A 22238-nucleotide genomic window follows, 5' to 3' on the forward strand; every position below is an offset into this window, starting at 1 on the left:
CTGGGCAGATGACTACGTCTGTCATTTCCTAAAGACAACTAATAAAAACTCAGAAGTTTTCAAAATATTCAGTCAATTGCTGAAGGAGAGAGGATCTGACCGGTCAACTGAGCAGTGCTGTGTGAAACTAAAAATAAAAACCTGAGGCAAAAAATACATAAAACAGAGATGTAAAATTTCATAGACCAGGACACAGGACCTTCTTCCTGTATTTACTTTCCTGCTTCCGTCACAGACACATCTGACCAGTAAGCAGAATAAACATTCTCATATTACATGTGTGTGGAGTTTGCATGTTCTCCCCATGTCGTCGTGGGGTTTCCTCCGGGTACTCTGGTTTCCCCCCACAGTCCAAAGACATGCTGAGGCTAATTGGAGTTGCTAAATTGCCCGTAGGTGTGCATGTGTGAATGAATGGTGTGTGAGTGTGCCCTGCGATGGGCTGGCCCCCCATCCTTGATTGTTCCCTGCCTCATGCCCATTGCTTCCGGGATAGGCTCTGGACCCCCCCGCGACCCAGTAGGATAAGCGGTTTGGAAAATCAATGGATGGATGGACTAGTGCACCTGAGATAATCATTCCCTTATATACACTGAACAAAAATATAAACGCAACACTTTTGTTTTTGCTCCCATTTTTCATGAGATGGACTTAAAGATCTACAATTCATTCCAGATACACAATATTACCATTTCTCTCAAACATTTCTCACAAATCAGTCTAAATGTGTGATAGTGAGCACTTCTGCTTTGCTGAGATAATCCATCCCACCTCACAGGTGTGCCACATCAAGATGCTGATCTGACATCATGGGTAGTGCACAGGTGTACCTTATACTGCCCACAATAAAAGGCCACCCTGGAATGTGCAGTTTTGTCTCACAGCAAAATGCCACAGATGCCACAAGCATTGAGGGAGCGTGCAATTGGCATGCGGACAGCAGGAATGTCAACCAGATCTGTTGCTCGTGCATTGAATGTTCATTTCTCAACCATAAGCCGTCTCCAAAGGCGTTTCAGAGAATATGGCAGTACATCCAACCGGCCTCACAACCGCAGACCACGTGTAACCACACCAGCCCAGGACCTCCACATCCAGCAGGTTCACCTCCAAGATCGTCTGAGACCAGCCACTCAGACAGATAATGCATGGCCCCATGTTGCAAGGATCTGTACACAGTTCTTGGAAGCTGAAAATGTCCCAGTTCTTGCATGGCCAGCATACTCACCGGACATGTCACCCGTTGAGCATGTTTGGGATGTGCTTGACCGGCGTATACGACAGCGTGTACCAGTTCCCACTAATATCCAACAACTTCGCACAGCCATTGAAGAGGAGTGGACCAACATTCCACAGGCCACAATTGACAATCTGATAAACTCTATGCGAAGAAGATGTGTTGCATTGCATGAGGCAAATGGTGGTCACACCAGATACTGACCGGTTCTGAGTCCCCAGACCCCCAATAAAGCAAAAAACTGCACATTCCAGGGTGGCCTTTTATTGTGGGCAGTATAAGGTACACCTGTGCACTACCCATGATGTCAGATCAGCATCTTGATGTGGCACACCTGTGAGGTGGGATGGATTATCTCAGCAAAGCAGAAGTGCTCACTATCACACATTTAGACTGATTTGTGAGAAATGTTTCAGAGAAATGGTAATATTGTGTATCTGGAATGAATTGTAGATCTTTAAGTCCATCTCATGAAAAATGGGAGCAGAAACAAGAGTGTTGCGTTTATATTTTTGTTCAGTATATTTGTTTAAAAAGAATAAATCATTCACAAATGACACTGATTCAGTAGTGCCTCTTGTCAATAAAGTATCAATGATGTGGTAGAATACAGTTTATTATTAAAAATCCCCCCAGTTATCAAAGTGCATCGTTTTTATATTTTCTCTCATTTCCGATGTAAATTTTGTTATCATTGTCATTCTGTTTTTTCACTTTTTATGTAGATCCCAGTGCTCACATGTTACAAACATCACAGTATTATTAGGCACCTGAAGTTAATATGGACATTTATCTAATGATTTGTTATAGTAGTTCAAACAATTTATTTCATTGTTTATTCTTCATGCTGCTTTTGCAGTGTAGATCACATGGCCAGAAGGGTAACCACTGAGTAAGGCTCTTAATGCCAAAAAGTACTCCAGGGGTGGGGGTGGAGGATTGGGAGAAAGGTCAACAGGCTCCGCCACCATGTCTCCTCCTTCCCGGAGCTCAGGTCCTCTCCCTCGGGGCTCAGCTCCTCCGCCTCAGTGCCCGTCTCCGCCTTCCCGGAGCTCAGGTCCTCTCCCTCGGGGCTCAGCTCCTCCGCCTCAGTGCCCGTCTCCGCCTTCCCGGAGCTCAGGTCCTCTCCCTCGGGGCTCAGCTCCTCCGCCTCAGTGCCCGTCTCCGCCTTCCCGGAGCTCAGGTCCTCTCCCTCGGGGCTCAGCTCCTCCGTCTCAGTGCCCCTCTCCTCCTTCCCGGAGCTCAGGTCCTCTCCCTCGGGGCTCAGCTCCTCCGTCTCAGTGCCCGTCTCCGCCTTCCCGGAGCTCAGGTCCTCTCCCTCGGGGCTCAGCTCCTCCGTCTCAGTGCCCCTCTCCTCCTTCCCGGAGCTCAGATCTTCTCCCTCGGGGCTCAGCTCCTTCGTCTCAGTACCCCTCTCCTCTTCCTTGGAGCTCAGGTCCTTTAATTGAGGGCTCAGCTCCTTTGTCTCAGCATCCTGAATCTCCTCACTCTGCCTGGGTATGCACACCGTTCTCTCTTCCTCTGTGCCCCATTTTACAAAGGAAATGGGATTTAAGGAAGTAGCATCAAAGGCTGAATAATCAGTAATGAGATTTTCCAGGTTCTTTTCAGCATCAGAAAAGTAGGTCTTAATCCCTCTGATCTGATCAAATTTTGATACCATGCAATCTGTAAAAACCTTAACTACATCAGGTGAGGTTGTTTTTCATGAACGTGGAACTTTCAGTGTTACAAGGGCTTGCTTGCCAGTTTCTCAGTTGGAAACCTTTAACTTGTGAGGTGAAAGCCAATGGAACAGTCAGTGCAGCTCCCAAAGCAACCCTAGCAGATTTTGTAGTATTCTTAATGGGGTTTTTCCTTGCAAAGTGGACAAATGCAAGCGGAGAATCGTCCATAGTAATGGTACTGACTTTGTACACTTTGTATTTTTCCAGCAGCGTCAGCAAGTCCTTTTGGTAAGTAGCGATGACAACTTGAGCAGCAAATGGATGAGCATTTGGACATGGAAGGCAGCTCCATTAGCCCAGATCTTCAGAGTGTGGGAATTGATGTGACCGACATGGAATAGATGGAATTCTTCAGTCGAGTAAGCTGAACACTTCTATGAGGTTCTTGACCTCTTGCTCTTTCTCGTCTGCAAATATCCGCTGAAGTAATTGTGCACCGCGATCTACCTCATCGTTTGGCATTTTTAATTTCTTCTCTAGAACCATTGAAATGACGATGGCTCCAAGACCGGCAGCCAAAAGATTTAGCTCATCTTTGTTCTCGGAATCATGTCGCTTTAGCACTGCCACAGAATTCGCTACAGAATACTTCTGAAGGCTCCTATCAATACCAACATCAGGAAGAATATCATAAAATTCTGGATTTTTTCCCATGTTGTCATAGAGTTGACAAGCTATCTTTCTCTGATACTGAACTTGTCATTTTTGATGCTGGCCGTAAGCTGATGCTTTGCTGTCTGTCCTCCTTCCTAATGCCGCGTCTGCCGAGACGAGTCCCTTTGCAGTTTCTCCTTATTCAGGGTCCTATGGAAATGTAATGGAGATGACATGGAAATTGCATTAATCACATGAATCAATAATTTTCCTTAATACATTTTTGATGATATGTCTTTGAACGATTTTCCTCAATGCTGTGAGCATCACGGGATAACAAAGAGCTGGCCGGGTGCCCACTGCGTCATCCCTCTAGGTGCGCTCACAGTAAAGTCACAATTCACAATTAATAACAATTTTTGCATGTTGATATAAGCCTGATTTGTTTCAATTTATTTTGAATTCTTTCAGGCACAAGGGAAATACGTACATTCTCACAATAACAATGTCACGCCTACAACAAAGAAAGCATCCATTCAGCCAGGCCTGGTCAGATCCCTCTCAGCTTCACATGAATACTACACTCATCTGTAGATCAGCAACGTGAGTAATTAATAAGACTTTGCTCATCAGTTTACTCCATCCTTGTGAGTTAACAAGCGTTGGCATCTTACTGAGCAGCCATTTCATGACTGGTCTGATTCTGTGAATGACCTTTGTCTGGCTATCAGTTTCCTAGCTCTGTGTCTTATACCTTAAATTCTGTGATTTGTTTTTTCTGTTTTGTCTTATTGGGGCCCAGGGACCCTGGCTTTTGAATCTGGACTTTTTCTCCATGTGGTTTTCCAGGCTCTTCAGTCCATCATGTCTGCTCACACTGCACAAGGGTGCTGCAGTCTTATCTCAATGACGGGACACAGCTCCTTATCCCAAAGCCAAAAGCTTTTTCTTCACTCATTTGAATTTACTGTTGCTTACTATCAAGGTTCAAAATTAATATGGATAAAATAAAACAAAATTAAAACCCCGTGCAAACAAACCAAAAAAATACATGTATATCTGTCTCGCTCGTAACTATTTAATGATAACAATAATGATAATAACAACAACAACAATAATAATAGTTAGAAGAGAAAAAAATTGAAAGAAAAGTAACAATAACCTCCTGCTCATATCATTTTACTTTGTGCTTCGTCACAGCAGTGAAGTGTGTAGCTGCCGACTTCTTCCTGATTCATAACGTCGCACCTCAGCCAGGGAAACTTTCCTTTCAGTTCGGGCCTGAACGCTCAACATTTTTGTTACAAATACAATGCATTTTTTTAAGTTTAAAAACTAAAAAGAGTTCAAGAAGTGTAAAGCATGCACATACGAAAAAGACATTTAGAAGTGTAAAAACTTACCGTAAAGGGAAATTATCTGCATAACAATTTCTTAGACCTGCGTATTTGTTACATTAACTGTTACATTGACTTACATTGTACCTTACAGCTACAATACACACATTAATTATACCCTTCATATAAAATGTTTTAACTTGTACACTGTAAAAAAAAAAAGTTGAGTTAACTTAAAATAATAAGGCAACCTATCACAAGCATTTTTATGAGTTAACTGAACAAACAGAGTCTGAAGACAAAGCAACTCAAAGTATTTTGTTAAAATCCTCAGTTCTCACAACATAAATATATTTGTTTACCTAACAGGTTGATCTATTATGCATTCATGATTATTTTTATAATTAGAATTTAATAAACCACAAAACAAATTTCTCTCTTTTTTTTTTTTAATAGTTTGTCCGAACACATTACAATACAGTCTACCATATGCCATACACGTCTTCTGCATTAGGCATGTTTATAGAAAAATAGTACAGAAATGTTAATCATTGGAAATTTGTAAATTATAAAAACTACCACTTTTTTCAACATAAATTGAAAGATGAGCTCCAAAAAAAGTAATATTTTGCCCAAAAACCCGAAACCAACAAAAGTAAAAGCATCCGAGCAAAACCTCGAACCACAGTGTATAAAGCATTCTTATTCGGCAGAACAGCAAAGTACATAAAATCCAAAACAAGTATACGTCAAAATATACTAGATTCAAACACTGCATAAAGAATTTTGTATTATTTCGGCAGATCAACATTGAGAATACATTAACATCACATCTGAATAAACCTCAAACCTTAGTAAAGTATGATTCATATATAACATGAACTATTTTACTGCATGTAAGTGTATCAGAAAAAAAAAATAGCTTGTACCGCTACTGCCAGATAAAAACAAAAAACAAAACTAAAAGATTCAGTATTCGTTAAAGGTGCAAAGATTGAACCAAATTATACATTGTAATAAATCAGTATGTACTACTAAATTTTGATTGCAAAAATCATTGTCCCATTTGCCATAGCTCCAATAACATCCGCAAAATGGTCAGCTACAACAATTTTGATTTTAGTGACTGGACTCTCGCAGAGCAGGTATCACCAAGATCCATAAAGATTTTCTGAATGACTTCAAAAGTATATTTCAGTTCTTTTGGGTATTCCTTATTGAGTGCATACAAGAGACCGAACAAGTAAGCAAAGGCTTCAGGCAGATCTGGAATATCCTGAAGAACAATGGCCTCTTCCAGGATTATTGCATGGTTGATCACAGTGGCCAGTGAAGCAGGAGTGCCAACATCATCCTCAACCACAGTTAGGATTCCGATCTTTACACCTCTGGTGCTGTGGGCTTCAGGGTCAACGTCCTAGGAGATTAAGTGATAGGAGGGGGCATTAATTGACATGTAAACATAATTACTTATTGTTATTAGGGCTTGAGCAATGGTGGTGCTTGCAGCCCTAATTATTATTTTTATAATGTGCAAACAAAATGAACAAATGTAATACTAAGCATGCTAACAAATTACAAATAAGGTATGAAAAGGGCAACATACCAGACACATCTTGAGCAAGAAAGCCGAATTTTCACGCAGAATGAGTGGCAGTCCCTCAAGAGCTGCTCTTTTTCGGTGAGTGATAATATCACTGGCCTGAAAAAAAAAAATAACAAAAGAAGAAAGTTTACAAAGGGTGCAGATGCTTTACCGCCTTATAAGCCTTATGGATTAAATGGATCTCAAATTGATCATTTGTGGATTAATTGCACAATGCTTTCACAGTGGGGAACAATTATATAGTTTATAATTATTATACAATTATTCCTAAAATTCACCAGTTCAATTAGATTCCCACACAACACAGACGAAAGATATGCAAACTTGCTTTAATTACCCTATTCAGGAAGGTACTTCAGTATTTTAAATATGTGTATTGTATATTAAAGAATCTTAAAGAGTACCTGCTCATCCAGCTTGTCCAAAAGTGTCTTCATTTCTGGACCCAATGAATCTCTTCTTTTTCTGTACAGTTTCAGGAGAGGTGCTGTATATTTATCAAGTGATTCGCTGAACTTTTTCAGGAGATCTATGTTACAGATCTGGAAGAACTCCATGCAGATCTACATTTTTTAAAAACAACAACAACAACAACAACAAAACAGTATAAATAAACAGAACATTTTCCAATATAAAGTTCAGAATTTCCAAAAATAATTAAAAATATCAACAACCAAAAAGCTAGCGATTTCCAGCTTCCAGTCTTGAGGTAAGTTAAGTTGGCCTGGTTAGCCAGCGCCACAATACAATTTATTGGCCGTTTAGTCGAGATAACCGAACGTCTCAAGTGATGTATATTGCCTGAATGTCACACGATGTTCTTGATATACTTACAGTAGTTCCCACTGTCTGTTCCGCTGTCAAAACCGTTAAGAATACGCTCAACGTTTAAACAGTGCCGACAGGCATCCGAATAGACAGGACCTAAAGTTAACGTTATATTCCTTGTTTTGCAAATGCATATGACTAGCACACGTCACGTTGCACTCATTGCAATACTCGTGTATTTTTTTTTTCAATAAACAAATGACAAATTCGCTGTTCAAACATAAGCATTCAAAAGTCTAAATTAGTTAAAAAGCTAACATAACCCCGCGAAATCGTTAACAAGCAGCTACGTTCGAATAGATAGTTATTTTGGGACACCAACATCCAAGCTTACACGTCAAATAATATAACGTTAAGTTAGATGATAATAAAAAAAGATTAATATATAACTTACCTATGATTTGGCAGAAATGCTGGACTGCTTTGAACCGGCACGCTGTTTCAAATCAACACTACACTAGTAAAACAGATTAGGTAGTTAGCTTGGTAGCACATCACATATTAAATTAAAAAAAAAGTAATTTGATCATGAAAATGATTGACACTCACCTGTAACTCGGCAGAAACGAGTGAATTGGCACGATGCTGCCCTTTCAGTAATCCCCGCAGTCGAAGTTTCAAATTACCATGCGCTTGCGCCAACAAGACGCAAACGCACGCTTTAACGCAAAACTAACATTTTAATGTAAGTTCAACAAAACATTTTTAGTATTATACAGTTTTTTAAAATTGAAGCAACATATTTGTTGAATAAACTAAGTATTATTTCTGAATATGTCAAACAAAAATATCTTAGTTCAGTTTACTTTTAAAACTTTATTTAGATAACTTTTCATAAGTTGGCTTTTTTACAGTGTATTGACTCCTTTTATGATACAGAATTGGTTAACTGACATCTTACCTTATGAGAAAGACTACTAGCAGATGAAGTTCAAGATATGTGTGGTATCGGAATTATATACGACACAGGGTGGGGGAACAATGATGAAAAAGCCATAAAAAGTTATATCATTTATTTTTTACCTTGTTATGCAACATGCTGATTAAGCCAGGTCATACACTGTATCAAAGTAAAATAATTCTTCTAGCTATTATTATTATTATTGTTAAGTTATCAATCTACAAATAATAATGAATTTCCGCTTTGATTTTTAATACACGTGCAGATTCCTGCCCCTGAGAACACGATAATTAGATAATCGATATTTACATAAGTGATCCGGCTTTTCAGTTCAAGGCTAAGGTGCGTGTTCCATGTAAAAGTCATCAAGAAAGCAAATTTCGGCCCACAGTATCCAGACTTTTTCTAACACCATGAAATGCACCTACAACATTTTCCAAAAGATTAAATGCAAAAATAAATACAACGTCTGAACTCCTGGCGTGCAATTGTGCTCAGCTGAACGCAGCAAGCTAATTAACGCTCGCACCTGTTTGATTTGTTAAATTCAAGAGCAAAAAAAGCTTGAATCTCACATAAAAAACCTGGGTATTAGTGATGAATATAGGTTCCCCCGCCACCTGACACCAATTTTTCTAGTTATTTCGAATTAGCTCTAGAAACGCTATTTCGTTTAATGCAGGAATAGTGGTATAGATTTCTTCGCAACGATATTTCAGATATTTGAATATTAAGGTTGAAAATCCATTGAGCTAGTCTATCGCTTTAAGTTTGGTCCTACATAGCCAGAATTGCAAGACGATCGAAGATTCAGTGTTCGAATATTTAATACTCACAGCATTGAGGAAAATCATTCAAAGAAATACCATCAAAAATGTATTAATGAAAATTGATTCATGCGATTAATTCATTTGCCATGTTGGGCAACGTTCTGTGCTTTCGTCCAAAAGTAGCTTTTATCTCATAATGAAAAAGCCATTGTATTGGCAAGGTTTTTTTTCGCATTGTGTGACTTATGTTGCGTGATGTAATGCCATTATTTTTTATTTTATTTTAATTCCTGTCATTTTTATTTCATATAAAGTAAGGAAACACAGCAGGTTCAAAAGTCATTAATTTGATAAGTAAAATAAAAAATAACATTGTAGAAGGAGAAAGGGGGGAGGATTAAATGGCAAACCATTAGGTATTATGCAGTATATATGTGGGCAGACTGTATGTGACGGTACATATATACTGTTTTCCTCAAGGATGGGCATATCGCGTGCTCGGGTGCCTGCCCGCGCATACGTGTGTGTGGCATAAGTATGCGGTACTTTGGGGACCAAATGTCTTCACAATGTCATTAAAAACATTTTTTCAGTCCCCACAATTAAGGGGAAATTCAGTTTAGTAAAAATCTAGCTGTGCCTGCAATCCAACTACTAAAAATGTCAAAAGTCTGTTATTTTGTTTGGTTACTTCTGGTTAGGGCTGAGTGGCGATTAAGGTTGTCATTGTTGAGATTATGATTTTGCCCATAGAAATGAATGGCGAGTCCCCATGCACAAAATATGGGTGTGTGTGTGTGTGTGTGTGTGTGTGTGTGTGTGTGTGGCGCGCGCCCATTTGTGTGTTTGCCTCCCTCCCAGTATATGTTTCGCGAAGATGAATGCGATGAGACTGAATAGGACAGGGAAGATTGATTGAGGGGTTATTTTGGTAAGGATAACTTTGTATCCATCCAAGGCCTGATGAATCGTCAGAAGCATGACACAATTCCTAACACGAATTGAGTTCTTATCGAATACAATTAAAATCTAAACACACGAAAGTACACGGTAGAATATCTGGGTAATTTCAGTCTTTTTTTGTTATAAATTTAAGGTAATTTTCTGATGTCGATCCTGAACGACTCGTTCTTCTTGAACGATTATTTTAAGTTAAATTGATAACCGTTCAGTGTCTAGTCCATCGCGGACCCTCACCACGCTCCTGGATGCGGCGTAGCGTCACGTAGCCACGCCCCTCGCCGCGAACCAATCAGAAGCGCCGTCAGGTTGTGGTTCCCAGGCTGCCGCTGCGGGCCTGTGTCGCGAGACGGATGGAAAGGCAGCACGTACGTGCGGCTAGTGAGCTGGCTAGTGACACGACGCAAGATTACACCGAAAGGTCGAAATATGCATCGATTCCTTCATAAAATATACACTCTTTGTCAATATAACAGTTTGTCAGACACACAGTAGCTGTTATTACTAAATGCGGTGTCATGTTTACGGAGCCGCCGTCGTACTGTCCAGCTAGCATTCAGTGTATCCAGCTAACTGGCTAAAAGACTGCTAGAGACTGATAAGCAGCCAGTTAATTCGTTTGCCGGCGACATTCATACATCCGACAGACGCGTAGTTTAACGAAGACACGACGGAAGAGACTATTGAGCTGTCGAGTAAACAGACCCATCTTATCACTGTATTTGTATTTCCACCAGCAGCCACCCCGATTTCTGTGTTTTTTATAACGAGCTACACATTCGTATATTTCTCAGTTCGTATTAGTTGCTTATTCCTATTCATTGGCAAATCCTAGTTTCCAGTAAGTTAGAATGTCTTAAGAAATTTTAAGTTTTGATTTGTACCATTTCCAGTTGAGTATTGTATTTTTCCTAAACAAAATGATGAAAAAAGTGATTCTCTCAGATGTGCTTTTAGGCAGTCAGAATGAGCGTTTACACGGGGCTGGGATGCTTGTATAAGACTGAAATGTGTTATGAACTTTGGCTGTAGGTGAAAGACCAGCCAGCTGTTGCAGCCTTCCTAAAGGAAGCCAAGATGAGCAGGGATATTCCCATACACAGCTGGCCTGGATCTTATTACATCAACACTGAAAAGCGCTGGGTTAGCGGGACGCTGTCCTTAACCTGCACCACCCTGCGCTTCACCTCCGACAAGGCCGAGGAGAGCCTGGCTAGCGTCCGGCTGTCCCGCATCATGGAGATCAAGATGGAGTCATCCAGCTTCATTTTCAGCACCCTCACGGTGCTGGAGGAGGGCAATGTGAAGCACTGGTTTGGGTCTCTCCGGCCAAACCGTGTCGTCGTCTACAATGTGCTGGAGCACTTCTGGAGGGAGCGGCTGCTGTCTCCTTCGGGGGTCCCTACATCCAAGGCAGCTCCGTTAAGCAAAGGGAAAGAGCTGATCAGCTTAGTTTCTGGGGCCCAGCGCAGGCTGGAGGACACGGGGAAGGTCCTCACCCACCAGGGGGAGCAGTTTGATAACATCATGCAGGGACTAGACAAGATCGAGTCGGATTTGGGTGTGGCAGACAAGTATATATCACAGCTATCTCTCTTCCAAACTACTTTATTCTGAATAACAGCACCAGTGCTTGTCAGAAACCTTCAGACAGTTGTCGACTTTGGTTTCACATTGTTTATTCATTTACTCTCCTGTGATAATCTCTGAAAGAGAGAAAGTGAAACTAGTAATCTTTGCATAACACCAACATGGCAGCTGTACTGGCACTTCACAAGGCGTTTGATTGGATGGATTTAAGGTTTCTCTGATTGCCACATGTAGCCTGTATTTTTTTTTGCTGATGCTAGATTTTTTTGAACACAGACGTCAGAAAAAAATCACAGGCTACGCGTGGCCAAATATTAGCCTATGATTATGATATATTTAAGTGGAATTAGGATTTAGCAAAACAGTATCACTGTTAAAATACATAGAACTGCACAGCTCATGGTTTTAAGTTTGTTTGCTGTAAAAATACTCCGGTACACAGTTTACTTCAGGTGTCACTGGAATGGGGCAAATGTGTAGAAGAGTGTAGAAGGTGATTTGCATTGTTGATATTCCTCATTTGTATGTTTTCTGGTAACTTTGTAAGCTGGAGTGGACTATGCTTACCCTTTCCCTCCATTTCCCTAATCACTGTATACAGGCTACTTTCAGAATTAGAGTCGCCGCCCTGGTGGCCATTTGGCAAGCTGCCCTGGAAGAGCCAACAGGAGGCCAAGTGCGAGCAGGCTGCCCAGTCCCATGCTTCGGGATCTGGCTCCAAGGGGGCAGGCAGGCAGGGGTTGATCGTCAGCATCCCGGCCATAGTCTCGAAAGGTGGACAGTTGGACTTGAAGCCCGGCAGCCTGACCGTGCTGGTGTCCTCACTGGAGGTGCGGGATAGCAGCTCTCGGCTGCTGCACTGCTTCGAGAGGGGGGAGGTGGACGACGTGCGGGTGCACAGCCCCTATGAGCTGAGCGTGCGGCAGCGCTTCATCGGGAAGCCCGACATCAGCTACCGGCTGCTGTCTGCTCGGATGCCTGAGGTATTGTCTGTTCTGGAGATGCAGTACAAGAAAAAGGTGGAGTTCATGCCGGAATACTCTGCCTTCCAGACCACCCCAGCTGCATCCCCCTGTAACCCTGAAGGGGCAGATTCTGTGTGGAGCGCAGGTATTGAGCCAGTGAATGAGCTTTTCTGGTCCTAAGTGCAGTACATGCGATGTCCAGCAGATGGCGCAACGTAAAGCCATAACATGTTTTTACACTTGTACTCAAATACATGTGTTGCATCACAGCCTTGTGAAGTGTTTACTCGAAAATGTCCTCCCAGCTGTTGATTTGTTCATTAGTAGGCATTCTGCCTAGTCAAAATATAGGTTTTCTTTTTCAATTTTGTAAACTTACACTTTCACTGTTATTCATATAGTCAGCATACCTGCCATACTTTACCTGGATTACTTGTTGGGAACTTGCATGTGATTTTTAGGGGCAGCTGCTATGAGTGGTAAGTCAACAACCGTCCCATCTAATAATTATGACTCAGAGTAGCGCAAAAATAATCAAACCTTCAAGGAAAATACTGTTATTCCAGTTAACCACAAGGTGGCAGTAAAAGACCTTTGTCAAGCAGTTTTTACAGCGATTCATGAAGCTAACTTACAATTCAGTAAGACCAATATTTTTATCTGTTATTTTTTTGCAGCGGTGTTTTTAGTTGTATGCAAGACGGATGTAGCCAAAGTCTTTATTCTCTGTACAAAATGCAAAGTTGTACTTGATTTTTGTTTCCTTTAGATTTCACCTTAATGGTTTTATTAGCTTCGCACATTTCAGAAACATAGTATGTCACTGTTTCCTGCACCCCAGCAACAAGCCTCTTCCAGCACTGCCATGAAACAGAGGTTCCCATGGAGGTTCCTGCAGGAGACCTGACCCAGCTGCAAGTGAAGGTCCTCCAGCCCACTGTCACAGAGGCAGAAGCTCAGGAGCTGAAGCAGGTGAGAGCTGCACTCTGCCACTCTAGTTAATGTTTATTAGTCCGTCATCACCCTCCAGAAGGCATCATGTTCCAGTCCTGCCTGGCTTTAGAAGTGGGAGAGAGAACATCCAGTATGTTTTAATACTTTGGAAGCCATTCAGATTATTTTAGTAGACAGCATTAAAAAACAAAGTATATCATTTATTGCCAGCTATCTTTTATTTGTAACTGATATTAGTGTGAGGAATTTATTTTTAGATGTAAATCGCAGTGCAGTAGGAAAAGGTTTGGTGCATCCAGGAATTACAAACCACGTCTTGATTGTAGGTCGGTTATTTTATTTGAAATGCCGGCAATGTGTATTTTATTGTTCAGATTACGTTGCACAAAGCACGGAACAGTAAAAGCTTGCTGGAACAAGTATGGAAATATTGTCCGGCCTATAAATTAAAGGGCTTGTTCATTTTCTACAAATGATTAAACGGAAATGAACTGGCATGGCTTGCGCTGTGCTTGTTGTTTGAATTTATGCTTATTTCTAACAGCCTTTATAGTAAATCAGCAGGTACAGGTTAAATAAGGAAGGCTGTGTAGTGATAAACATCTAACCCTCTCCCAGAGGGAAAAAGTCCTCCATTGCAGGGAGAAATCGGGAGATTTTTATGATTTGTGAGTTGCCTCTGGCCAAATCAGTTTCTGAGAGCTGCTGATTGTTGTAAAAGTGACCCCAGGTTCTCTGCCTATTTATGGGGCACAACAATGACTTGACAGATTGTGCTGTGGGTTGTCTGCCTTAGCTGCCTTCCATCATCCCAGTCCCCTAATTCCATACACACTGCATGTTTACAACTTGTCAGAAATGCAGTTGTAGTTGGCCTGTTCCAGGAGGGGAGAAATTTAGCCACGGATTACGCTGTGGGTGTTAGCTGGCTATCGACATCTGTCTTACTCCATGAATGCAAGCCTTCATGCTGACAATTACGCGACAGAAGACGAGAGACAGAGGAGAATAGAGCCGGCGAAGCCTTTGTCAGGAATCCTCAGACTCCAAGCCAGATGGCAGCTGTGGTACATGCCGCGAAAATGCAGCCCCCAGAAATGACTGCTTTGTCTCCTAAAAAATGCCTCGTAACTTGACAAGTATGTCAAAGATACAAATGCGATGGAAATGAAGTTTGTCTCACGCACTGTGGCTGAAGAATTCTGTCCGATTTCCTTATTTCATCAAGTGTTGCAACTAAGTTAAGTCTACAACTTTTTCTGACCTGTTATAAATGTCGCTCCAATTTTTCGGTTAAGGACAATTTTAGGTCTTCCAGGAAAAGAATAGTGTGCTAATGCCAAGCTTCCGGCTAATGTCTTATATGTGTATAGTACCAGACAAATGTATGGATGTGCCAAGCTACCTACAGAGGAGAGTGATAGTGTCATGTTACATGACCTGCCCACCTGACCTAAACACAGTATAGATGGTTTTGGAGGAGTTTGACCAGAGAGTGAAGGAAAATCAGCCATTGAGTGCTCAGCATATATGTTGGGCCTTGCTCAAGGGCTCGATAGTGAGATCACACACCGGGATTTGAACCCGGTCTCAACGTACAGAACTACCCCAATTATTATTTTGTTTAATACTTTTTTTGGTCAACAGATAATCCATATATATGGAATTTTATGTATTTTTATGGTTTTTATATCTCTATTCTGTAATCATTGGGGCAGCGTGTGGCTCATATAGGTAAGCCTCTGTGCCTTGGTGTGTCTGCGAGTCCTCGAGCGAAGCCCCTAACCCCCAGCTCCTTGGCTGCCGCTATGGGTGGCTGCCCTTCACAGACAGCTTGCTCTCACCTACAGAGAGCAAGTTTGGAAAAGCGTAAAGAGAATTTGCTCAACGGGATCCATAATATGTATACATCTAATTTTTAAAGTGTAGCGGATAGTATAAACAAACCTTCCTGTGGGTAGGTGTGTCCACACTTTTGACTGGTGCTTTATTGAGTGTCAGCGTGGTTTGCCGTGCACTTTATTAGGCTTCCTGGAACAGGCACGCATGTGTTCCGTCAGCATGTGGGTCTGATTTAATGAAGTTTTCGCGTCTTTCTCCCATCCGCCGCTCCAAGCTTTGCTTCTGCTTCCTCTTCCTGCTGTGAGGACATCCTGCATTCTCACAAATTGTAGCATCCTTCATAAAATCTAGCCTTAGCCTGCGTGATACCAGACCTTCTTCCTTATGGAGAGTATTGTGGAGGTGTTGCGCTTAATACAAACTTGGTTATATTTTAGATGCCCATCTAGGTCCTTCCGTTAATATGAAGTGACAGGTTCAGGTGTTTTGTTTTGTACTTTAAAGGTCTCTCTAAATCATGCTAATTGATTCCCTCTCATGCCAGCTTTACTTATAGACTTTGTAGCTGTTTGAGTAAATGGTGTCTCTTCACTAGAATGTACACAAATTCTGCTTTGGACATAGACTTTGAATGGACAGTCAACTCCACTGTCCCGGTTTGGTAAATTAAAAAAAAAAAAAGGAACACATTTAGTATTAGTGTTCAAGTGTGAAATCTAGTTTTAGATGCAAATCTCTATGTTGTGTGGGTGGAGTTAAAGGTGAAGTCTGTATTTTAAGTTGCTGTCCCAACTTCTCAGTGCCGTGGTCAACAAAATTCTTGTTTATGTGATTCCTGGTAGGTAGTGTTATACCTGGGCTGGAGAGGCGGTTGTGTTTAATGAATTCTTTCAAGCGGTAGGTGTCACAGAGAAGAAAACTGAGATGTTTGTCTTAAGCATTCTTGGTAGTTGCCCTCTTGAACCCTTGAAATATCTGTGGGTAGCCCATGGTTGTTGTTTAACGTGTTTCAGGGAATTGACGTTGACGTTATATGGCGTGTTTGTCAAGCCATGTTAGAATCCCATTTAAAAAGTAATATTTTTACTTTTGTTCATCTTATAGCAATTTAAAATTTTGCCAGCAACTGTCTGAAGGCGGATACCGATAAACCTGTATGCTTTCTTAGCATGAACCTTTAATGGAACCGCCTGTCGTTGACGAGCCACTTAAAAAGTGATCAGTCACTGCAGCAGGCATAGTCGCGGCATCAGAGGTGGCGAGAAATCTCAAGAAGCAAAGGTATGAAAAGGATGTCGGCAGTTTGCGGCGAACCAGCGATTGAACCTCGTACCTCTTTCCGCACTTCTGTAATAAACGTTTCATTATTGGCAGTCAGTTAGCGTATTCATCAAATATTTACAATTCGCCCAATACTGGGCTGTAAATTAAGTTCATTCCTTTCATCAGTGCGGAGTGGTGCGTTACAATAGTGTTTGAATTCTCACGCTGCCAAGGTCTGTATTGACTGGTAAAGTAATTCATGCTGTTAATTTTCGCTTATTAAACACCTTTCAGGATGGGAAAATAGAATTTCTAGCATTTTTCCAAGCGCTCACACAATGGTGTTATCATAAGTACGCAATGCGGAGTTACAGTGGCTGTCGGTATTGTTTTGCTACTTGTATGACCTTTATCCACAGCTACGTACGGTCACTGGCACCATTGTGTGGTTTCAGTTCTTTTCAAACATCTCAAGAAATTAACTACACTATAAAGACAATGATTGCAATAATATCGTTTAAACATTTTCTAATTATTTCCTTTGATTTGCTTTGATCGTAGCTGCTTTAAAATGAAGGAGATTAAACCATGTTCTGCAAAATAAACAGGACCGTATACTTGGTGTGTTACCAGAAAGGTAGCCTCTGATTATTGCATTAGGCCGTACTCTGTAACAAAACATCTTCCAGGAGCAGCTGAGATATTCCACTTCTCTGTCCTTACATATTCCCCTGTTTGTTTGGCTGGTACGGCCTGCCACAGTATGACTGATGTTGACCGTGGGTTAAATGTTGCGATGTTAGGTCAGAAATCCCCGGTGGTGGAGTTGAGGGTGACTCTTGCGAGGTTGTGGTTGGCCTTCCACTGGTTTGCTCCAGCCACTCCACTCACCAGGTCACGCTTTGCTACAAGCTTTCATTTGAGATGGAAATTGAGCTTTTCCCTGAATGGGTTGGAGGAATGCCACTGAACTCTCATGCAGTCCCCATAAACCCTTCTCCTAACCAGCAGTGCCTCGATGAGATCTTGAACTCCAGTTCTTATTCTGGTAGGAGAGAGTGTCCTCAGAATCCCTTCGGGCCCATAGCTTTAAACATTTTTCTAACTGTGAGCCCAGGTGCCTTGCTTTCTGGGCCTGAGTGCTTGTGCTTTATCCCCTCCTGGCTGCCCAGATGCTGCTCCAGCTGAAGAACCTAGCCCTGGAGGCGGAGTCGGAGCTGGAGAGGCAGGACGAAGCTCTGGACGTCCTGGCTTCCTCCACGGACCGCGCCACCATGAACATCGACAGACATTCCCGGCGCATGCGGAAGCTGCTGTGAATCTCGGGCTCCGCCGCCCCCGTCCCCCATGTCTGGTGGCCTGTAATCCCTCCCAGCACCTAATTTCCCTTGCTTGCCTCCACTTCACTGGCCTGGACAATGTCCTCATATTCCCTGGAGGCAGCGTGGTGCCTTGGGTGTTCACTGTATGGACTGAAGAAGTGACCTCCAGGACTGCAGCCGCGGACCAGTCAAATCTGTCCTTAATGTAGCCTCTGGTTTTATTCGATAGTGCTGTTTTTCTTGGCATGGGCGCTGGGTGGCAGCGAACTGACACGTCTGTTTTTGGACGCATTTTTGGGACTGGGTAATCTCCTTTTCAGATGCTGTTTGTGCAGCAGTCGCAGTGGAGGTTGTATATGTTAGGGGTCTTTCAGCCTGTTGTATTACTCAGAGGAATAACAGAACATTAGGCATCTAACTGTTAAAAAAAAAAAATGTCCAGATACTGGAAGTATAGCCAGAGGAGCATGTAGTAAATGGTCCTTGTAGCGGACTGAGCGTGCGTAATAGGTGCATGTCCATACTTAACCCTGGCATGTTGCATGTGCCCACACTGGGGAGACACTGCGCTAGCACACGCACACACATACATATATATCTGTGTGGAACTGGGAGTCATACATTTTCACATCACATTCAAGCTGTAGTTATAGAATTTCATATCTGGATTTTAAAAAAAAATCTAACCAATTCGGCAGTGAAGATAGAGTTTTGGATACGGTTTTATTGTAGGAGTTAATTGCCTTTTAATCCTCATATGCATAGTCAGGCCTGAGGTCAGGATCTTAATCGGATCCCAGCTATCATTCCCTTCTTGGTGACTAAAGAAAGAAAAGAGGCTTGTAGTGTGGCGCGACCTGTTTTTAATTGGCACTAACTAGCCAATCACGTGTGCTGGTTTTTCTTCCCAGCAGCCCTTGCGGCTGCCTTCCCCTCACTGTAGGGTGGAATGGAAACTGCTCGGTTCCAGTTTCATGGGCAGCCCATTGAAAAGTTTACGGTTCATCTTAAAATCTCAGTGTTTTTCCAAAATATTTCCACTACACGGGACACCAGAGATATCAAATTGTTGCTTTTTGCTGGCAGCTTTGCACAAGTAAAATTTAAGCATTGACTGTGATTATATACAGCAGATACCGCATGGACACGCCGATGATGATTAATATGCATATTAAACAGTACGGGGAAGTATGAATAGATGATACATGTGAAGAATGTATTGATAGCACAGCAGATGACACCATTTTTGGCTGAAATTGATTTTTTTTTTTATCGTTAAATAGCTGGAAGTAACAAGCTCATTTTATTTGATTTGAGATACATGTTCTACTTCACAGTTGAATTTCCGGCTTCTGGCCATACTTGTGTAGCTTAATGTATGCTGTATGTCACTGGCATTTGTATATATGTGTATATATGTGGTTTGTGGACTGTTTTGATGTTTGATAATGTAGCTTTTTTTAATGTATGACAAGACATTGGTTTAATTCATTTGCCGAGTTTACATAAGTTTATCTATTTATTCAGTACAACTAATGAAATGCTGAGGAAACGGTGGCCATTGCTACCGAATCCTCTGTGTGATTGCGGAGGTCTAGACATCCCATAGTTTTGCTCAGGACGTCACGTCTTGCTCATTTCCCTCGGTGGCCCAAGGTGTTCCGGACTTAATTTCCTGTAGCTGGAGCAATCCCATTAGGGCAGTGTTTCCCAACCCAGTCCTTGAGGACCAGCAGACGGTCCATGTTTTTGCTGCCTCCCAGCTCCCGGTAGCAAAAATGTGGACTGTCTGGTAGGGAGTTGGGAGGGAGCAAAAACATGGACCGTCTGTGGGTCCCTGAGGACCGGGTTTAGAAATGCTGCATTAGAGACTGGGGAGAGAGAAGAATGAGGTGCCCCTACTAGAACATGCAGGATGTACTTTCCTTTGAGGTGAGAGGCTGGTGAGGAGGAAGCAGAGTCTGTCTTTGTCTGATGGGAAAATAAAGACAAGAAATGGAATTAATTTTGTAATTAATAGTTGTATTGATGGTGATTATCTCTAAGCTTGGTACTGACGTTTTGTATGGGAGACCCTCTCTTTCCTGAGTGGGATGGAGCTGGAATTATAGCCCTGTGCCCTTAACCAACCTGGTTATTTATTGGACAGTGTTGGGAGGGAAAATTAAGGGACAAATAGGCGCTTGTGGGAAAAAATGGAATTTCAAATATAAAAGGAAACTGCACTACAGAATTTTGCACACCAGCAACAGGAAAGTGTGAAGAGCAACCACTCACTCTGCAGTTTGACCAGGAGTATCTGAGCAGAAATGGCTGACAGTGGTGTGCAGTCCTTCATCTGGGGTTTGCCTTTGCTCGCTTTAGTTGGGCAGGCCAGGAAAATGCAGAAACTGACACATTGTCCTTGCTGTTTAAATGAGTGACCCCCACCACCGCAGGTAGGAAGATCTGGGCGTCAGTCATGCTTAGGAAAGGTATAAAACTGTAAATGTGATTTTAAAAACTTTTTATTTTTAACTGTTATGTTGTACTCTCTGTTTGTTTATAAGGTGTGAGAGGGTAGAATTTTTTGTTTTTTTTTATGATTTCGGTCGTATTTCTTGGCACTTTAACATGTTTGCTCCAGCTATTAAACTGCAGCGGATATATGCAGGTAGTTATGAGGATAATTCTTGTTGCAGAAAGTTCGGGGGTGGGCGGGAAGTGTATATACTGTATTATGTATAATATACTGTCTGAAATAGTCATTAATACCTTAAGTAACATGAATAATAAACCAGTTAGTCTTTTTCTCCATTTAATGTGCAGTGACAATCAAGGTACATGTATTACGGTGTATTTTAGCAGCGTCAGTGCAGGAAATGCAGGGAAACATGCAACAACGCATTAAAGAAATATTGAACAACCCGCTCTTATGGAAATGTTTTTTTTTTTCTGAAACCATCGTCACTTTTTTTTTTTTAAATATCATACAACTCTTTATTTTCCATTTTCAGGGATCGATTGAGGTGGTCTGTGGGGAAAAGCATTCAGTACTGTAAATCCGTCATGGGACGGATGTTTGCTGCCTGCCTCGTCAGTCCTCCTGGATCATGCAGGCGCTTGGCTTGCAGTAGTCAAACAGAACCCCTTGCTCCCTCGCACCCATCCCTAAGCGAGCGATAACATCTACTATGTAAACAATCTCCGATTTTGTGGTGTAGTTGACGCAAATGCTGGCGAACGGTATGCCCTGCTGTTGTGCCCGCGACTGGGTGGGCTCCAGGATACTGAAGGCTCTGTGTGGTTGTTTAGGGTGGTGGACCGGTCCATTCCCGCGCTCCCCTACTGCCACGCCTCCCTGAAGTGTGCTCTGATTGGTGGGTTCTTCACTGATCATCCCATGAACTCCCATGTGCTGAAATGTCCTGTATCTTCGATTTAACTCATGCGCCATCACACAATGGAACTAGTTTTGGCTAATCATTAACAAAATCATACAGATTAGACTGACCTTCAGTGGAACTGGTACCCGCTGGTTCTTCTTGACCTGCTAGAAGACTCTGGTTGCATGTGTGATGTGTTAATTGTGCAGACATAGCCACTTGTTTCAAATGTGCGTAAAGGTCCTTGTAATGTCCTTTATTAATAGCTGTCCCGTTAATTGCCTGATGTATTTAAGCTGCATTTAAAATGTCATGTGTAAGTGTTAATTTGTTGATTAAACCATGTACTAAGAATCAATATAGCATCATTTATCCTTTTTTTGTGCACATTTTCTTTGAAACTTGTGCAAGGTCCAAATATCAGAAGTGACACTGAACCCATTCAAACAAGCAAACCTGTACTCTACTCTCAGCGTTTCTAGCCGTCTGAAATGAGTTGTTGATGTTTCAAATGAATTTAAAGAGAGGTTACGATGTCAGATTTCTATTTGTAATTACAGGGGAACTTGTGTGTCAGAAACAATTTGTGAAACTGTCGAAGATTATTAGCAGGGCTGTGTTTGTCGATCTGCCCCTCCTTAGTGTGTGGCCAGTTTTCCCCCCACCCAGCCCATGCCAGAGAAAACAGCGCAAATCGGCTAATAAACCGAAATGCTGTGGAACTGCACACGTAGCCGATGGCGGTGAAAGGTGAGTTGTTGGAAATGCGCTGCGGTGGATTCCCTGGAGTGGAAAAAGAGAGCTTGCGTGTTTGTTTTGATGAACCAGGCTGACTAGTGAGGGTAGCCATGTCGGTTCATGTGATTGGATAAAGAGCGTAATGTCCAGGTAGTGCTAGTCAACCCGTTGGGTGACAGGTGACTGCCTAGGGCGCCATCTTGTGAGGGGGCACTGACTTAGCAAGCCGGTTTTACTTT

At 42.1% G+C, this 22238-nt stretch overlaps 1 protein-coding gene and 1 long non-coding RNA gene across 2 annotated transcripts; one reads left to right on the forward strand and one right to left on the reverse strand.

Annotated features, from left to right (window-relative positions):
- Window positions 1-5320: 5320 nt before the first annotated feature.
- LOC125740629 (uncharacterized) lies at window positions 5321-8063 on the reverse strand. Its single transcript, XR_007397715.1, has 5 exons — window positions 7879-8063; window positions 7724-7786; window positions 6906-7064; window positions 6502-6597; window positions 5321-6312 (listed from the first exon to the last, which is right to left on the reverse strand). It is a non-coding gene; the product is annotated as an uncharacterized LOC125740629 (long non-coding RNA).
- A 2204-nt stretch (window positions 8064-10267) lies between these two features.
- Window positions 10268-21619, forward strand: snap47 (synaptosome associated protein 47). The gene is made up of 5 exons (XM_049012033.1): window positions 10268-10381; window positions 10993-11534; window positions 12152-12660; window positions 13357-13487; window positions 17747-21619. The coding sequence occupies exons 2-5, from the start codon at window positions 11038-11040 to the stop codon at window positions 17891-17893; spliced, it is 1284 nt and encodes a 427-aa protein (XP_048867990.1). The 5' UTR covers window positions 10268-10381; window positions 10993-11037; the 3' UTR covers window positions 17894-21619.
- The last annotated feature ends 619 nt before the right edge of the window (window positions 21620-22238 follow it).

The sequence above is a fragment of the Brienomyrus brachyistius genome, chromosome 4 (assembly GCF_023856365.1).
Source record: "Brienomyrus brachyistius isolate T26 chromosome 4, BBRACH_0.4, whole genome shotgun sequence".
NCBI classification, from domain to species: domain Eukaryota; kingdom Metazoa; phylum Chordata; class Actinopteri; order Osteoglossiformes; family Mormyridae; genus Brienomyrus; species Brienomyrus brachyistius.

What these genes read in the sequence shown, in the direction of transcription:
- snap47 (XM_049012033.1), top strand. Translation starts at nt 11,038, where the DNA reads ATGAGCAGGGATATTCCCATACACAGCTGGCCTGGATCTTATTACATC. An exon ending in AGATTCTGTGTGGAGCGCAG is followed by an intron (nt 12,661 to 13,356) that starts GTATTGAGCCAG and finishes CCTGCACCCCAG; the next exon opens with CAACAAGCCTCTTCCAGCAC. An exon ending in AAGCTCAGGAGCTGAAGCAG is followed by an intron (nt 13,488 to 17,746) that starts GTGAGAGCTGCA and finishes CTGGCTGCCCAG; the next exon opens with ATGCTGCTCCAGCTGAAGAA.